We start from the raw sequence: 18,836 nt of genomic DNA, 5'->3' as shown, positions 1-18,836 counted from the left end.
GGCAAGGTGAACATTTACCCATCTTCTGCCCCTTAGAATATGATGATGATGCTGCTGCTTGAATAGCCTTCTAAACTACTTGTACTGGTTTTCTGAAGTTAATTTTGCTCAGTAAAACTTACCTCCTGTCAATAGTCTGGTAACACTGCTTCAGCCAGCTGATTGATGGCACCCTGTTACGTGTTGTGGCACCATTTAGATACACAATAATATAATCTTCAGCCACCAACAATTCCAGAGTTCCAATAACATACCTGCAGAGATAAGAGCACTCATGTCACCTCCTCAGTGAATCTTTTAATGAACAAATAATGGATGGCAAGTGCTAGAAATTGTTTCCACATTCTTAGCATCTAAACGTTGTGTTTATAGATCAATAGAAATCCAAGGAAAATAAGGTCCCTCGACTTGCCACTATAGTTTCTTCTGAGACACACATGAAGGGATTTGAAAATGGAAGGGAGATTCAAGCGAATTGTTTGTGATGAAAAGACTTGAATGTAGAGGGAAGCTTTTCTCACAACACAGTCCAGAACGAAACAGAAAACATCTCACTGAAAAGCCTGAATAATATGGGGAATTTAAGGAAGTGCAGCAAAACCTTGTGGAATTCCTGTTGGTAATAGAGAACATTTACAAGCCCTGCCATAGAAGATCCGACTTAAGAGTTCTGGCATTCTCCTCCTCCTCCTTCCAATGACCTATTGGGAAGCCCAAGCTGGTAAACCACTTACATGCTGTAATGTTTGCTCTCCCAGCCCTCAAGGAACAATATGGAGTGTGTAAACTTTCCATGAGTATAGATAGGGAACATAGAGCTTTAAAAAAAAAAGCAGGATGATGAGTTTCCGAAGTAGAATAATGCCTTCTAGGGAGAACTATTTATCTTATTTTTCTTGTATCCTCCTTCTTCCCTTGCACTATTGTGCATCAAGGGTGACCAACTTCCACTCTGGGTTTGTGGGCTCCGAGGTGGCTAACCACAGTGTGTGTGCACAGATGAGGAATGTGTGAGGTGGCACCCTCTTTCCACAACTATAGAACTTTTGTGTCCATTCAGTGCCTTGACTTGACATCCCAAACGCTCCACTTTGAACACATCCTTGAAACTTTCCTTCTGTAGATCTGTAATCTCCTCCATCACTAAGTTTCAGACAGAATATTCTGGAAATCTAATGCCAGGTATACAAATGATATGGTCTACCCAATGTAGCCAGCTGAGTTAACCAAGGACTGGGTGTTGAGTATTTTTCCAGTGCTTTGATGTACCTGCTATAGGTAGGAGCAGAATAGGAATCACTGCTACCTGGTAGACCATGAGCTTTGTGCTGGGATGATTCCTTACAAAACTTTTGAAATACAATGTAGGATTTTTTTTTCCAAGGTTGGAGCAGAACCCTTAATCTAACCTCTACTTCCAGAGTTGGTACCTTTGTACTAATGACCATAGTGTGTTGGTTCCACGTTAGACATTCACTAATTCTGCAAGGGAGTCACTGATTCAGCGTGATCCAGATCTCCATGGAGCCACAGTAGTGGAAGGTCCCATAGCAGTTAGTGTGATGTTATTTCCACTCAGGGCATTCTGGAGTTCCAGAGTTCAGAGTTCAATTCCGGCTCTCTTCTGTAGGGAGTCACTGTACGTGGGTGTTCCCTGAGTGCTCTGGTTTCCTCTCATAGTTTAACGATGTACCAGGTAGGATAACTGGTCATTGTAAATTAACCCTAACCTAATCACTGGACAATGAGGGTTATGGGGTTGCTGGGGCAGAGTGGCTCAAAGAGCAGGAAGGGCCTACAGTACTCCGCACTGTACTGTATCATTAAATAAATGTGATTGTTGCATAAGGTAAGTGCTTCTTACCTGTAAAAGATGAGGGTAAAATAATTGCTTCAACTAAGTACTGCTGTCTGAACATAGAAACTTGTGTTTTAATGGACTGAAGTATTTTTGATGTTGAGTAGACTATGAGAAACAAGTAAAGGAAACCAAGTTTTATAGGCTAAACGAAATACAGAATTAATATTTTACATTAAAGCTCCTCCTGATGAAATACCTTCAGTCTAAAATTTTAGCTGTTTCTCTCAGAGGCTGCCTGATTTGCTGAATATTTCATATTTTCATTTATATTTTGATTGCCAATACCTGCTGTTCTCATTTTCATTTTCAGGATGAATAACAGAAAGCAGTGGTGAAAACCTGCGAGAAGCTGGTGAGGCTGAGGATCATTCGGAAATTTCAACAGCAGTTGATAGTATTTTGGTTGCGTCAATGTGTTTGTGAAGATCAGTTAAGGTCTCATTGAAAGGGCAAATAGGCTCTTGGCCCTGAATAGTCTTTGATTACCACATTCCAATTTCTATCATTACATATTATCAGGACGGAGTGCTGTTGGTGGAGGGTGAGGTGCAGAAATGGAAGTTGACAAGAAAAATATGGTTCAATTATAATGCTTTTGTGCTATTGGCATGATTGCACAGATAAATGTTATAAAGCCAAATGCTTTGAGGAAATTTCAATTCTTCCACAAATGGTAATTGGTGCGTGGCCAAGTGGTTAAGGCATTGGACTAGTGATCTGAAGGTTGCGAGTTCGAGCCTCAGCCGAGGCAGCGTGTTGTGTCCTTGAGCAAGGCACTTAACCACACATTGCTCCTGCACGTTTATAGCCCAGCGGCAGCAGTTGGTGCAGTATGGACAAGACAAGATGCTGATCTTTTAAATTTAAAATTACAGAGTTTTGTTAACCAAAGGTTTAATGGACACAGGAAAGAAGTGGACATATGAAGTTAACTCAAAGGTCAGCCATGGTCTCACCAATGTAGGAGCTGAAAACACCTCCTGTCCCCATGTCCATATTACCAACTATACAATTTCCACTATATAAAGCCTTGAGATTTTGCATCACTCCACAAACAAGGAATTATCAATGAAGAAATTAGATTTTAAAAATTCTGGTCCTTACCTAAATAGATTTTCCATTACATTCTCATAGTCAGGGTGACTACTTTCAGGCAGATAGCAGGAAGAGAACACAATAATTGCTGTTAGGTTCTCACCAAAGCAACCTGGAAGAAAGAAAAAAAAATGTTTGGATAAATCCCTCATTTTCCCTTCTCTCCACTTTTGATGAAACTATAAGTCTCTGCCTGGGCATTAGCTGGAGTAGATAGTAGATGGCTCTGGAGAATGCATAGGTGGCTCTGAAGACCATCTCTCTGGAGTATATAGTACAGTTGCAAGAAAAAGTTTGTGAACCCTTTGCAATTACCTGGTTTTAGACCATAAGACAGAGGAGCAGAATTAGGCCATCTGGCCCATTGAGTCTGCTCCATTATTCAATCATGGCTGATCCTTTTTTTTCCCCATATCTCCTCCTCCTCCCCGTAACCTTTGATGCCATGTCCAATCAAGAGCCTATCAATCTCTGCTTTAAATACACTCAATGACCTAGCCTCCACAGCTGCATGTGGCAACAAATTCCACAAATTCACTACCATTAGGCTAATGAAATTTCTCCGCATCTGTTTTGAAAGGGAACCCCTCTATACTGAGGCTGTGCCCTCTTGTGCTAGACTCTCCCACCATGGGAAACATCCTTTCCACATCTACTCTGTCTAGGCCTTTCAACATTCGAGAGGTTTCAATAAGATCCCCCCCTCATCCTTCTGAATTCCAGCAAGTACAGACACAGAGCCATCAAACGTTCCTCGTACGATAACCCTTTCATTCCTGGAATCATCCTTGCAAACCTCCTCCGGACCCTCTCCAATCTTTTCTAAGATGAGGGGCCCAAAACTGTTCACAACACTGAAGGTGAGGCCTCACCAGTGCCTCAGCATCACGTCCTTGCTGTTGTATTCCAGACCTCTTGAAATGAATGCTATTTTCCTCACCACCAACTCAACCTGCAAGTTAACCTTTAGGGTGTTCTGCACAAGGACTCCCAAGTCCCTCTGCAACTCAAATTCCTGGATTTTCTACCCATTTAGAAAATAGTCTGCAAATTTATTTCTACTTCCAAAGTGCATGACCATGCATTTTCCAACATTGTATTTCATTTGCCACTTTGTTGCCCATTCTCCTAATCTGTCTAAGTCCTTCTGCATCCTACCTGTTTCCTCAACACTACCTGCCCCTCCATCAATCTTTGTATCATCTGCAAGCTCAGCAACAAAGCCATCTAATCCATCATCTAAATCATTTGTATACAGCATAAAAAGTAGTGGTTCCAACTCCAACCCCTGTGGAACACCACTAGTCCCTGGCAGCCAACCATAAAAGGATCTTTTTATTCCCATTCACTGCCTCCTTCCAATCAGCCAATGCTCTAACCATGTTAGTAACCTTCCTGTAATACCATGGGCTCTCAACTTGGTAAGCTGCCTCATGTGTGGCACCTTGTCATAGGCCTTCTGAAAGTCCAAATATACAACATCCACTACATCCCCCTTTATCTATCCTACTTGTAATCTCCTCAAAGAATTCCAGCAGGTTCGTCAGACAGGATTTTCCCTGAAGGAGACCATGCTGATTTTGTACCATCTTGCTTTGTGTCACCAAGCACTCCATCACCTCGTCCTTAACAATTGACTCTGACATCCATTGAGGTCAAGCTAACTGGCTAACTAAATTTCCTTTCTCCTGTCTTCCTCCTTTCTTAAAAAGTAGGAATTGCAATTCCAGTCCTCTGGCATCGTGCCAGAGTCCAATAATTTTTGAAAGATCATTTCTAATGCCACCCCAATCTCTAACGCTACCTCTTTCAGAATCCTAGTGTGCAGTTCCTCCGGTCCCAGTGACTTATGTACCTTTAGGTCTTTCAGCTTTTTCAGCACTTTCTCTCTTGTAACAGTAACTGCACCCACTTCTGCTTTAATTACTCATAAAATCTGGTCTGATCTTCATGAAGCAGATACACCAGCGGCTTTACACTATTAGGAGTTTGAGGAGATTTCAGTGCCACTATAGACTCCAGCAAATTTCTACAGATGGATGGTGTAGAGGTACCTTAAGATTGTCATAGCCAGGGGACTATCTTCCACTACGCATTAAATGCTCCCAATGATGTGGCTTTCAAATAACCTCTGACAATCAAGTCCAGCTCCTGGCCTTCATGTGTGCCTTAGCTACTAAGCCTGGCAGAACTGTTTCTATTGACAAGAGAAGGGGCAAAGTCTGATTATTGGTGCCATAAAACCAGTCGCTTCGGGCAGATGGGGCTCATCAGCTGAGTTTGGCAGCTCACCTAGGAGACAGAAAACTCTGATCTCAAACCTCTACAGTCTTGCAGCTATACTCACTCATGGGGAAGGCTTTGGGAGTAAACCCTGAAGAAAAATACAAACCTGGAGTCCCTAAGGCAGTCTTACGTTGAGTTCAACACTGACTGGCAACTACTGTGATGACACTGGTACCAAACTGTATTGGTCTCTGCTGTTTATTTTGATTCATCAGCTGCATGGAGAGGGGGAGCCTCCCACATGGGCAACAGCTTGCTCTCCATATCCTACTGCCCTGGTGTGTGTATCACGTAGACAGCTGGAACACGATATCCATGGTTGACTTTGACCAATGGAGCGCCACATCTGGTGTAGAACATTCTGACTGGCTGCTTCACAGTCTGGTCTGAAGCCTCCCATTGCAGAGGTTTGCTAGAGGCTAGAGAGGGTTGTAACTCAGACAGTTCCATCACAGGCAGAATCCTCCCCCTCCTCAAGGACATATTTAAGAGGCAGTGCCTTAATAAAGTGGCATCCATCATTAACGACCCTCAGCATCCAGGAATTTCCCTTTTCACATCAGTATCATCAGACAGGTGGTACAGGAGCCTGAATATTTTAACAATAGCCTTTTGCCCTCCATCATTAGATTTTTGGATGGTCCATGAACACGATCTCATTATTTGTCATTTCGCATTATTTACTTTTTGATTTTTTAGTAATTTTTATATCTTGCACTGTACTACTGCCACAAAACAAATTTCACAACATAGGCCAATGATAATAAATCTGATTCTGATGTGGGGAAAGTTAAGAATTGGAGATCAAATTAGGGTGGGAATTATACAGTGACTTGTAGGGCTATTGGGAGTTTCCTGGAACAGGGTGACTAGGAATGCAAGTGTATAGTCTACCGAAAGGCAAATAGGGTGGCAAAGGTGGTGTTTGACACACTGGCCTTCTTTAATCAAGGCACTGAATACAGGAGATGGGAAGTTGAAGTTATGATACCCAAAGGTGCAGAGATAGGGGGAGAACAAATCAGTTTTTTTGCTGTAAGGTTCGATCAATTAATACCCAAAATATCCAGAGTCTCACAATGAACCAGTAAAATACAATGACACAATGAATAGTATAAAGAAAGTATTTGAAAGAGGAGCAGAACATGCATCTCAGAATCTGGTTCCCCCATTCAAGGTCATGACTAATCCACAACCTTGCTGCCCAATCTCACATAACTTGCCTGTGAAAAGTGAAATTAAACACCGATGCTCAAAGGGTTTTCTCCCTATTTTTGCACATAGCTCCTTAAGGCAGCCTTCAGCAGAAGCTCAATATGCTTATTAAGCATATAAAAATAAAATCACCCCACATTCATACCAATACCTCACCTCCATGAGAAATGACTGCCTTGTATGGATCCACGGCAGCCATGTCCACTCGATATTCCTGCTCCCCAATATGGAAGACCCTCCACAGCTTCCCATCCTCCGCCTCTTCATCTGTCACATGACCCTGGAAACTCTCTGTGTCAGATAATGAGTGGTACACCCGTGGCAGGTCATCTGGTCAGAGGGGAAACCACATTATTGAACTCAAAAGGATGCAGCTTTTGGAGATTTGTAATCCTTGCCAGCTCACAAATGCCTTATGTGGCAATGTGCTGCTAGGTTTTCCTTAGTCCAAAATTTTATGAGACCAACAACAATTTTTAACAAGTAAATTAAAACAACTTTTTTCTTCTTGTATATTACAGAGAGGCGGAGCGAAGTCAAGATGGCACTAAATGGCGACTCTGCTTGCATCTTCAGAAACAGCTCTATTTCCACCTTTAATATCTTTATTTTTCCCTTTCAGTGTTCTTTTGGAGACCCTGACCTGGAGATACACGCTGACTTCGGCTCTTTGCGGGAGCCGTTCTCGGGGTTTCAGGACTGGCCATTGTTCGGCATGCCAAGGATTTGGCCTGAGAGTCCGGCTCAGATTTGGAAGCCCAGGATCTTGGGGGATCTGGAGGTGGGTGGATCAAGGGTTGGTGTCATGGCAGGAGACCTGTGTGTCATTGGGGGAGTCATAAATTCTTCTGCTGTGTGCCCAAAGACCCGGGATCTCTGAGATCTTTGGGAACAGAACTCGGAAAAAGCAACATAACAGACTTTTAACATCGTAAACCAGAGAGTTGTTTGTTGTGTCTTCCCACTCGCTGGGGAAAAAATGGAGACGCCTCCCTCTCCTTTATTAGGGAGAGAGAACCTGTGGTATAACGAATGCCGGGTGAAACGTGAAGTCTTTGGGGTAACTGCAAGTCTGTTTCTTTGCTATTGCTTTGCTCACTCGAGTGTTCAGTGGTGGGTGCTAATGCTTTTTTTTTGCTAGTGGGGGAGGGGGGATTGTTGCTTGCTGCTGCTTACACGTGGGAGGGAGGGGAGCTGGGGGGGTACTTTGGGTTTCTTACATTTAACTGTCGTTCATTCTTTGGGGCACTCCTTTATTTTTGTGGATGTTTGTGAAGAAAAGGCATTTCAGGATGTATTTTGTATACATTTCTGACAATTAAATTGGACCCTTGAACCATTTAAATGCTGCTTTAGTGTTACATCTGTTACTTCCAAATAAAATGAAGGCATTGTTACTAAATATAAAAATCCATTTTTCTTTAAAGACAAAAGTGGTGGAAATCAGGGGCAGAAACAGCAGTTACAGGATCAAAATTAAACCAGTCATTCAGCACATCAAAAGTGGAGAGGGCAAAACCCGTGATTTTTATATGTGCTGACCTAACATCACACCACAAGAAAGTTAATCTCAAAATTCTTGAAGAACTACCCCAGCAGGTTAAAAAGAGGGGAGAAAATAATAAAATAAGTGTGTTTGATAATGAGAGAAACTTAACGACTGAAAGGATGGTGTAGGGAGATTTGATAGTGGTATACAAAATTATGAGGGGTATAGTTGGGGCAAGTGCAAGTGGGCTTTTTCCACTGAGGTAGGATGAGACTACAACTAGAGGTCATGGGCTATGGGTGGAAGGTAAATGTTTAAGGGGAACATGAGAGAGAACCTTTTCACTCTGAGTGTGGAACAAGCTACCAGCAGAAGTGCTGGATGGGGATGTGGGTTAAGTTTCAACATTTAAGGGAAATTTGGACAGGTACATGGATGGGAGGTGTATGGAGGGCTATGGTCCGGGTGCAGGTCGATGGTACGATACAGATTAATAGTTTGGCCTGGTCTGGATGGGTGGAAGCACCTGCTTCTCTACTGTAGTGTTCCACGACTGTATGTAATGTAAAAGATGCATCGAGAGGAAATGCAAGTGGATCAGCATGATTACCTATGACTACAGCTACTTTCTAGAAAAATCAGAGCAGTAGTTCAGATGTAAAAACCAAAAAGTAGTCAATTCCAAAAGGAAAAGTAGTCAATTCTAAAAGGCAAAATTGTACAGATGTTAAAAATCTGGATTAAGAACAGAAAATGTGGAGACTTCAGAAGGGAGCTAGGGCTTTACTCTTTGGAGAGAAGGAGGATGAGAGGAGACAAGATAGAGGTGTACAAGATAATAAGAGGAATAGATAGAGTGGATAGCCAGTGCCTCTTCCCCAGGGCACCACTGCTCAATACAAGAGGACATGGCTTTAAGGTAAGGGGTGGGAAGTTCAAGGGGTATATTAGAGGAAGGTTTTTTTACTCAGAGAGTGGTTGGTGCGTGGAATGCACTGCCTGAGTCAGTGGTGGAGGCAGATACACTAGTGAAATTTAAGAGACTACTAGACAGGTATATGGAGGAATTTAAGGTGGGGGGTTATATGGGAGGCAGGGTTTAAGGGTCAGCACAACATTGTGGGCCGAAGGGCCTGTGCTGTACTGTTCTATGTTCTATGGTTTGTCAGCTTGGACCAGACACAAATGTTTTGATTAAACCCTCTGCCTTTATGTTTCCAGTCCTGGTATGACCTTCAATGTTAACATTTTCTTTCTCCACCGGTGTTCTGTTTTCAGCTTTTGTATTTCAGATGTTCAGTGTACACATTTTCAGTTTTCCAGACCGACTGCACTCGAAGGAAAAGTATTAAACTTGGACATAAGTATTTTAAATTCATAAATAATTATTTAAATAAGGAAAGAATCAAAATAAATTTCATGTTCAACTAATATCAGATGAACACAGCAAGAAGTAATCAGACATCACAAAGGGTGCACATGATTCTTGATTGGTCAGTGCATATCTCAGACATGATTCTTGATTGGTCAGTGCATGTCTCAGACATGCAAGAGTGCATTTGATTGGCAGTACATGCAAGAAATCAATGCTGGCACATTTGAAATAACAAATCAGTTCATAATCAATAAATCTGAAGCTGTATTAAGCTGGCACAGTAGCTAAATAATATTGGACAGGATGCATCAGATCTGTGAAGCTTATACATGCATCTCACCGGTTTTTATCCCCAAACACCATCCTGTATAATCTCCACTGCTTGCCTCACCTTGCGCTAATATCAAGCTTCAGGTGGATGATGCTAACTAGTAAAACACTTGCACCAGATTAGCCGCTGAACTACTGAGAAAGAAAAAATTGGCAACTGTATTTAGCAGCTTTCACGTCCTCAGGATGTCACAAGATAGGCAATGAACTATTAAGAGGAGTAAAGAAAATGTAGCACAAGTCTGTACATAGCAAGATCCCAAAAACTGCAAATGAAACAACTCATTTTGGTGATTTTCATTTAGGGTGGAAATGTTGCTGAGCTGCAATTAAAATGATAACCATTGTTTTCATGGATCCTCTCTTGATGGAGATCAATTCACAATCTATGAAGGAAAACCTTCAAATGTTCTCTGCTTACTCATTGTTTTTTTTTCCTTAGATTGGCAATTGAGAAGTCATACAAAACTATAATAATTATCTCCTGTCAGTCCCAGTGGCCCAATGCACTACCCAACTATAACTGGATTACTCTGAATAGCAATAGTAGGAGGATCAAGTCCTGTGGTCACTTCAACCTGTTCCACCATTAATTATGGCACTTTCTGTCTCACTTCCATTCCTATCTGAAACCCAGATCCTTTGATTCCCTTGGTGCACTTGTCTCTCTTGAATATTCTCTGTCACTGGGCATTCATACTCAAGTGTAATGAATTCCAAAGGTAATTTAAGCTTTAATCCAATTGGGGTAGATTACCTCACCAGACTGATCTGGCAGCTAACATTAGCCTTGAGTAGAATAATATGTCAAATACAGTGAAAATAGTGTGATCACCTTGAGCTCTGGTGGCGCTTGAGAAGCTTATTGACCCTCGTCAACTTGGCTCTACTTTGAAGAATGTTGTTAGGAACAGAACCACAGCACCAAAGTGAAGGATAGGGAGCAAAGAAAATTAAATAACTGGAGGAACGTTGAATTCAGATAAGGTTAGACTAGGGATGGGCTTGAAATGGACCAGTTTAATACAGGTAATGTTACACCAGGGAGGGGCTTGAACTGGACTGGATTAATGCCTAAAGTTATACTAGGAATGGGCTTAAACCTAGACTGCTATAATACAGGTAATGTTATACTAGGGATGGGCTTGAATTAGACTAGCTTAATACATGCAAGTTTATACGAGGGATGGGTTTAAACTGGACTAGCTTAATGCAGAAGAGGTTTAGTAGGTTATTTTATGTTACATTGCCGACTGCATTGGTGCTGTTTCCTGCACCCATGCAGAGCTTGTTGACTTCATCAACTTTGCCTCCAAGTTCCAACCTGCCCTCAAATTTAACTAGTCCATTTCCAACACGTCCCTCCCTTTTCTCAATCTCTCTGTTGATATCTTAAATACTGATGTCTTTTATAAACCCACTGACTCTCACAGCTGTCTGACTATATCGCTTCCCACCCTGTTACTTGTACAAATCCCATTCCCTTCTCTCAATTCCTTGTCCCCATTGCACCTGCTCTCAGGATGAGGCCTTTCATTTCCAGAACCAAGGAGACGTACTCCTTCAAAGAAAAAGGGGTTCTCTTTCTCCACCATCAATGCTGCCCTCAGCTGCATCTCTTCCATATCGCGCTCGTCTGCCCTCACCCCATCCTCCCGCTGCCCTACCAGGGATAGAGTTCCTCTTGTCCTCACCTACCACCCACCAGCCTCTAGCACATAATTCTCTGTAACTTCTGCCATCTCCAATGGGATTTCACCTCCAAGCAAAACCACATCTTTCCCTCCCCCCCTCACTTCCTTCTTTCCACAAAGATCACTCCCTACGTGACTTCCTTGTCCATTCGTCCCTCCTCTGTGATCACCCTCTTGGCACTATCTTTGCAAACAGAACAAATGCTACACCTGCCCTTACACCTCCTCCCTCACTACCACTCAGGATCCCAAGCAGTCTTTCCAAGTGAGGTGACACTTCACCTGTGATTCTGTTGGGGTCATCTACTGTATCCAGTGCTCCCAGTGTGGCCCCCGGCATATCAGTAGGACCCAATGTAGATTGGGAGACCACTTCACCAAGCACCTACACTCTGTCCACCAGAAGAAGCAGGATCTCCCAGCAGCTTCCCATTTTAATTCCACTTCCCATACTGACATGTCAATCTATGACTTCCTCAACTGCTGCGATGTGGTTGGAGGACTAACACCTTATATTCCATCTGGGTAGCCTCCAATCTGGTGGCATGAACATAGATTTTTAGAACTTCCAGTAATGATCCCCCCTTTCCCTCATCATTCCAATTTCCTCTTTCACCTCATCTCCTTTCCTACCCATCACCTCCCTCTGATGCTCCTCCCCTTCCCTTTCTTCCATTGCCTTCTGTCCTCTGTCAGATTCCCCCTTCTCCAGACCTTTATCTCTTAAACTCTTGACTTCCCAGCCCTTTACTTCACCCCTCCCCCTTCCCGTTTCACCTATCACCTACCAGTTTCAGCTTTCTTCCTCTCCTCCCCCAACTTTCTTACCCGACTTCTCATCTTTTTCTCCAGTCCTGATGAAGGGTCTCAGCCCAAAACGTCAACTGTTTACTCTTTTCCACAGATGCTGCCTGGCCTGCTGAGTTCCTCCAGCTTTTTGCGTGTGTTGCTAAGGTTATGCTAGGAATGGGCTTGAACACAAACATAGATCTTGGGTAGTTTCTTTCACCACATCAGTGGTAGTCACTGATACAATGTAGAATGTGCACATAGCACAAGCAACAAGCCCTACAAATGTCACAATGATTAGATAATATTTTAGTGAGGTAGACTGAGGGAGACATATTGGACACAGGATACCAAGGTGAGCTTCCTTACTTTCCCAGAAAATAATGCTCAGAGATCTTTTATATTCACCTGAAAGGCTACACAGATAGCACATCAAATTGCTTACACACACAGCCTATAAAAGGCAGGTTTCCCAGCATGGACGAACCAAGGTGGCAAATTGTCTCTACTCATTTGCTGCACATAACAACTTTGAGGTAGATCCACTGTGTAACTGATGGCCAATACCTTATCCTTATTCTGACAATGTATGAAAACCTACCAACACCAAAACTGACTAACTCACATTATTTTAGTGAACAGACACAGAGTAACACAACAACTCATTAAGGCGGGGTCGGTAATCTGCCTGAATTTTAGCTGCACGATGAACATTTATTTTGGTAACAGTTTACAGGAACTCACACCTACACCACTTCTTCCTCTTAAGAAGTCCACACCTATACATTGGTTTCTATTTTCAAGAATCTCTCTGCAATATCCAAAGTGAAAGCAACCTGGGAAAATGAGGAACTAACTACACTGCTGCACAAATTAGCGCTTGTGCATATTGCTGTGAAGTGCATGGCTCCTGATCTCAGCCTGCAGTGGCTAAAATAAAGAGTGAGCCATCCGTTTCTAGTCCCTGTGGATAATATAATAAAACAGTATGCGCACAGACCTAGGTCTACCATTATATCAGATCATTGATCTTCAATAAAGGTTGTGATACCGATCACCTACTAGCTAAAATAATGGCAGGACAAGCACAAGGGCTGAATAGTGAGCTGTTCAGCTGTTCTCTTGCTGAGTGTAACACAGAAGGATTTGGCATACCAACTATGCACTGATCATAAACCACTTGCTTTTTATAGCTTCACATGTTATGTGAAGTACTGAAATCACAATGAAGTCATCACCAGATATGATCAACAGAATCACAGTAACTGTCACCGACTCTCCTCTCACACCTCATGCCATACTTGCATTTAATATTTCAAACTGATGGACTGGTTCAACTAGTTTTAAAGGCTATTCCATCAGCAATGGTGTAGAGAGGCTGTACAAGATCCAGTGAATAACCAGCCAGACAGAAACTTGCATCCAAGTGGAATGAACAATTGGACATACTCCCCCTGTCCTCCCTGTCTACCCCATTAGTCATATACACACCCAACTCCCACCCCCCACCACCCAGTTTCCTTCCTCTTTTCTGCCCACTCCTGTCCACCACTCACACACATCTCCCTTTGGTTTCCTCCTCCACTATCCTCACCCTCCCTCATTTGGTTTCACGCTCCACCTTCCTCTCCTATCAGATTCTATCATCTTTGTTGCCTCCATCCATCATCTCCCCACTTCCATCTGCCCATCAGCCCTCATCACCTGCCAGCTCATGCCCCCCCCACCACTTTCCTACACTTCTTTATATTGGTTAGATTCCCTCTACTGTTTCAGTCCAGAAGAAGGGGCTCTCTCGACTGGACTCAACTGCCCATTTCCCTCCACAGAAGTTGTCTGATCCACCGAGATCCCCAGCCGGAGCTCACCTGTTAAGGCCTATTCCCAAAAGCAAGCTGCCCATTGACCTTTGCCTACTATGCTTACTGCAGCACTAAATAAGCTTAACTAGCATCAATATGGGGGAGAAAATATAAAGATAGGAGCAGAGAATAGCACAGAGATCGTGATTACAAGAATTGATTAGGGATTGATTGGTTTGTTTACCTTCCCATTCAAATTCATTACCATTCTCCGGCAACTCAAAGGATTCACTATCAGAAGGAGTTTCTAAGTCATCTACATTTATATCGCAGGAATCCCCCTCCAATTCATCTGGAGTCCTCTCCTCGGAGCATGTCACCTCCTCACTACCTTCCAGGTTCAAACTGATGGCTGGCGCAAGGAGTCGTTTCTTGTGCTTATTCCCACAGAGCTGCAGAGAGTTTGGTGGCACTGAAAAGAGGGAAAAATGAGGCAAGTCTCAGCAAAGCATTTTCAAAAACAGAACAGTATAATACAGGAATAAACATGTTATGTGTGCCAACCCAAACTAATTCCATCTGGCCCCATCTCTACATGCTCTGTGTCTCTCCAATCCCTGCTCATGTGCTTGTCTAAAGGCCTCTTAAACATTGCCATCATATCCCCCTATCACCTCCCCCTGACAGCCCATTCCTGACACGTACCACTCTCTGGGTGCCCAGTAGTGTAGTGGTTTGCACGATGCTACTGCAGCTCAGAGCATCGGAGTTTGGAGTTCAATTCCGACGTCATCCGTAAGGAGTCTGTACGTCCTTTTGGAATGCGGTTTTTCTTCGGGTGCTCCAGTTTCCTTCCATTGTCCAAAGAAGTTAATTAGTCATTGTAAATTGTCCCATGATTAGGATGGGGTTCCTTGAGGTTGTCATAGCTGGGGGGGGGGTGGAATAAGCTCCCACCAACTGTTAAATATTAAATATTCCCAATGGCGTGCATCTCAAATAGCCTCTGACAACCAAGTCCAGCTCCTGACTTTCATGTGTGGCTTAACTTCTAAACTCAGTGGAACTGTTTCTACTGACAGGAGAAAGGGCAAAGGTGAGTTACTGGTGCCTTAAAGCCAGTCATTGCAGGCAGATGGGGTTCATTAGCAGAGTTTGGCAGCTCATCTAGGAGAAGGAAAACTCTGACCTCAAAAACCTCCGCTGCCTTTTGGCAAACCCACTCATGGGGAAGGCTTCAGGAGTAAACCCCGATGAAAAAATCCGGGGGTGGAGTCCCTAAGGCAGACCTATGTTGAGTTCAATGCTGACTGGCAACTCTTGTGACACCTCTGGTGCCAAACTGCATCAGTCTCTGCCGTTCCTTTGGATTCATCAGCTGCGTGGAGAGCGTGAGCTTGTTGCTTGCTCATCTCATAGACAGCTAGGATACAATGTCCATGGTTGACCCTGACCAGCAGAGGGGCCTCAAGGCTAGGGTTAATGAAGAGTTCTACGCAGCGTGGTTTGAAGACCTGCACTATATCCCAATCAATAAATAGGCAAGTAAGCAAGCAGCTAGATAAAAAAGTACATAAGTGCATAAAAAAAAACTGTTCATAAATCTAAAAAACACTTTTCATCCTAAAGCAGTACCTTCGAGTGTTTGACTTTTTCACCCTAGAATGTTTTTAACATTACTTTGAAAGGACACTGACGTTTTCCCCTTAGAACACACACAAGAGAATGTTTGATAGTGCTCTTCAAGACTAGAGTATTGATGAGGAACCATTTCCAATGAAGGACCATTAATCAGGAGCACAGATTGTTAGTGGTTGGCAAATGATTTGATTAAACCAATGGAGGGATCTAATTGTGCAACAAGAGTTAAGGATTTTAAATAAAAACAAAAATACTAGAGAGAGCAGGTAAAGTAGCATCTGCAGAAAGGAAAACATACTTCAACATTTCAAACAATAACTTTTCATTAGAACAAGTAAATACTGGAAAATAAAGTTACAGAAAAGAGGGAAGGTGGAAAATAGAACCTCCTTAATGGATAGAGATCTAGAGAGGAGTTAAGAAGGGGACCATTTTACCCAGAGAGCAGAGAGTACCTGGATCTCACTGCCAGCTTTTAAGAGGTGTCTGGATGAGCACTTGATTGGGTCAGGGTTGACTAGGGTTTGTAGGCTATGGGCAAGTGCTGGTCAACAGCATTAATCCAGATGGGTGCCCACTGCTCAGTGTGGACATGTGGTTGAATGGCATATGATGCAATGAGAAATCTAACTGATCTGCTGAAAACTTAATGAGCCAAATGTCCTCTTTCTGAGTAATAATATTTTATCATGATCACACAGGAGTCTTTATTGAGAAGCAGAACACGAATACAAAAATCTATCAACATCAATATGTCTCGCATCAAGTATAGTATTTGAAAGTGGGTGGTGGCAAAGTTGTTTAAGTTAATTACAGCTTCCTGTAGATCAACTCAGAAAATCAAGAGATCAAGAGAGTTTCTCTCCCTCCCCCCGCCCCGCCCCGATATTTCCAACCAACATTGTTACTAATAGGCTACTCAAAGACCTGATTAGGATGACCTTTTGGATCAAACACATCTGGAACCTGCCTACTCCCACTCATTGCATTCACCAAAGATTCAATCCTATTTTTCTGTGAAGCCTTTGTAGAAGTTTTTAAAATCACGAGTACTTTTTAGAGACCTGGTCTCTAGCCTTTTTAGAAGTAAACTTCCCAACTATTTAATCACGCAATAATGACTCTTCCCACCCCAGTCATTCTCTCTTCTTCCCCCTTCTGTCAGGCAGAAAATACCAAAGCTTGAGCTGCATTAACAGTTCTGAACAGCACCAACATTGAACAGCCTCTGTTCTGCATTATGAGAATATGCTGCAGATGAAATCCACCTTCATCACGGCCCTTACACCTTCTTTGTTTCGCAGCACTGCACTGTAAATGAAACACTAAATCCCGCCTTTTACTTCCTTTTGAACTTCCTCAATGTATTTGTGTATGGAATGATCTTTCTGGGAGACAGGCAGACAAAAGTTTTCAGGGCATCTTGGTACATGCGACAGTAATAAACCAATTACAAATTCCTTCCAACAAATAAGTATTGATGCAATCAATTCTATTTTCCTATATTTTAAGAATATTTCTGCAATTTATTCAGGCACAGGAGTAAGTTGTGGATACAGCCCAGTCCATCATGGGTAAAGCCCTCTTCATCATTGAGCACATCTACATGGAGTATTGTTTGCAGGAAAGCAGCATCCATCATCATGGACCCCCACCAACCTGGCCATGCTCACTTCTCACTGCTGCCATCAGCACGGTAGTACTCATAACACCAGCTTCAGCTTTACTCACATCCTCAACCATCAGGCTCTTGAACCAGTGGGAATGACTTCACTCGCCCCCATCACTAAACTGTTCTCACAACCTACGGACTCACTTTCAAAGACTCTTCATCTCACATTTCCGATAATTGTCTGTTTATTTTATTTGTATTTGCACAGTTCGTTATCTTTTATATACTGGTTGTTTGTCCATCCTGTTGGCTGCAGTCTTTCATTCATTCTATTGTGTTTCTTGGATTTACAGAGTATGCCCACAAGAAAATGAATCTCAGGGTTGTATATGGTGACATACTGTATACGTATTTTGATAATAAATTAACTTTGAACTTTGAACCAGTAGCCAAGGCTACTGGTTTAGTGATGGAACTATAGTTGTTTTAGATGAGAGTAAAGCTGGGCAGATGGAATGAGATCAGGACTGTAGAGACTCACCTCATCAGGCTAAAGGCTGTGAGGGCTGTCATTCAGTACATTTAAGGTAAAGGTTGACAGGTTCTTGGTTAGCCAGGGTGTCAAAGGTTATGGGGAGAAGGCAGGAGAATGGGGTTGACAGGGATAATAAATCAGCCATGATGGAATGAAGAGCAGATAAGCCATGGTCAAATTCTGATCCTATGCCTTATCGTCAAAGGCACAGTAGGGGCAGTCACTCCCTTTCAACCAGGAATTCTCATTAAAGGTTCCCATTCCCAAAGTAATTACCAGGTCTGTTGGCATCTGCACTGACATTTAGGTCATCCTCTGTCAGAGCATCGTTGTCTTCAGGAAGCGGTCTGCAAATACAAAAATAAAAAGAGTTCCAATTCTGAGGAAAGAATCACTTCAATGTAATATGCATCATTTTGGCTATTAGACCATAATTCTACAAAACCAGACACTGTGATTAGAACAGAAGAGGAAAGTTGTAGACTGCAAGAAAGCATCACAAAGTGGTACGGGGAGCACAAAAATGGGATGTGGAAATCAATCTGGGGAAGTATAGGTCACAGACTTGGAAATGGCAAGATGAGGGAAAACACAGTAATAGATAAGGTGAGTAATGTAGAAGCACAGGAATCATGAGGGTTATAGGGTTGAAAACAATTTCGTTAGGCTGCTCTGCCAGTCAAAGTAGTACATTAAGAAATATTGGAAAATGATTAAACATTTATTATAATCTGTTTAATCTCTGTCTTTATGGAAGAGGACACAAAAACATTCTTAGAAAAATTGTAACAGAGCATCTCAAAGAAATTAACATTTCAAGAAAAAAACTCATTGATGAAATTAGTAGGACAGAAGGTAATAATTCTTCAGGACCCTAATGAGCACATCCTTGGAGTTTGAAGGTGGAAGCTATGGAGATAGTGGATGCATAATTTTCACCGTCTAAAATCCATTTGATTCTACAACTTTTCTTGTATTAGAAAACAGCAATCGTAACCTCAATGTTTAAAGAAGGAAAGAGGGATTTGAAATTCAGTTAGCCTGAAAGCAGCAGTTGGAAAAATGCTTAAATTTAAGAAACATGGTCGAGCTGATGTAGATTTATGCAAGGG

The 18,836-nt window shown here is 42.5% G+C and overlaps 1 protein-coding gene across 4 annotated transcripts in view; it reads right to left on the bottom strand.

Moving 5' to 3' along the window:
- The window catches only part of bnipl (BCL2 interacting protein like), a 78,516-nt gene that overhangs the window by 12,767 nt on the left and 46,913 nt on the right, over positions 1-18,836 (bottom strand). For 3 of the 4 annotated variants that reach the window (XM_063041633.1, XM_063041635.1, XM_063041636.1), the window contains exons 3-7: positions 18,001-18,071; positions 14,181-14,408; positions 6,614-6,787; positions 2,966-3,068; positions 123-254 (exon numbers count right to left, since the gene is read on the bottom strand). In XM_063041633.1, the coding sequence (XP_062897703.1) occupies positions 123-254; positions 2,966-3,068; positions 6,614-6,787; positions 14,181-14,408; positions 18,001-18,071 (708 nt within the window). The remainder of the gene's footprint in view (positions 1-122; positions 255-2,965; positions 3,069-6,613; positions 6,788-14,180; positions 14,409-18,000; positions 18,072-18,836) is intronic. The other variant, XM_063041634.1, reaches the window with a different exon arrangement.

Source organism: Mobula hypostoma, chromosome 2 (genome assembly GCF_963921235.1).
Source record: "Mobula hypostoma chromosome 2, sMobHyp1.1, whole genome shotgun sequence".
Classification (NCBI taxonomy): Eukaryota; Metazoa; Chordata; class Chondrichthyes; order Myliobatiformes; family Myliobatidae; genus Mobula; species Mobula hypostoma.
This window is presented reverse-complemented; position numbering and strand designations above follow the sequence as displayed.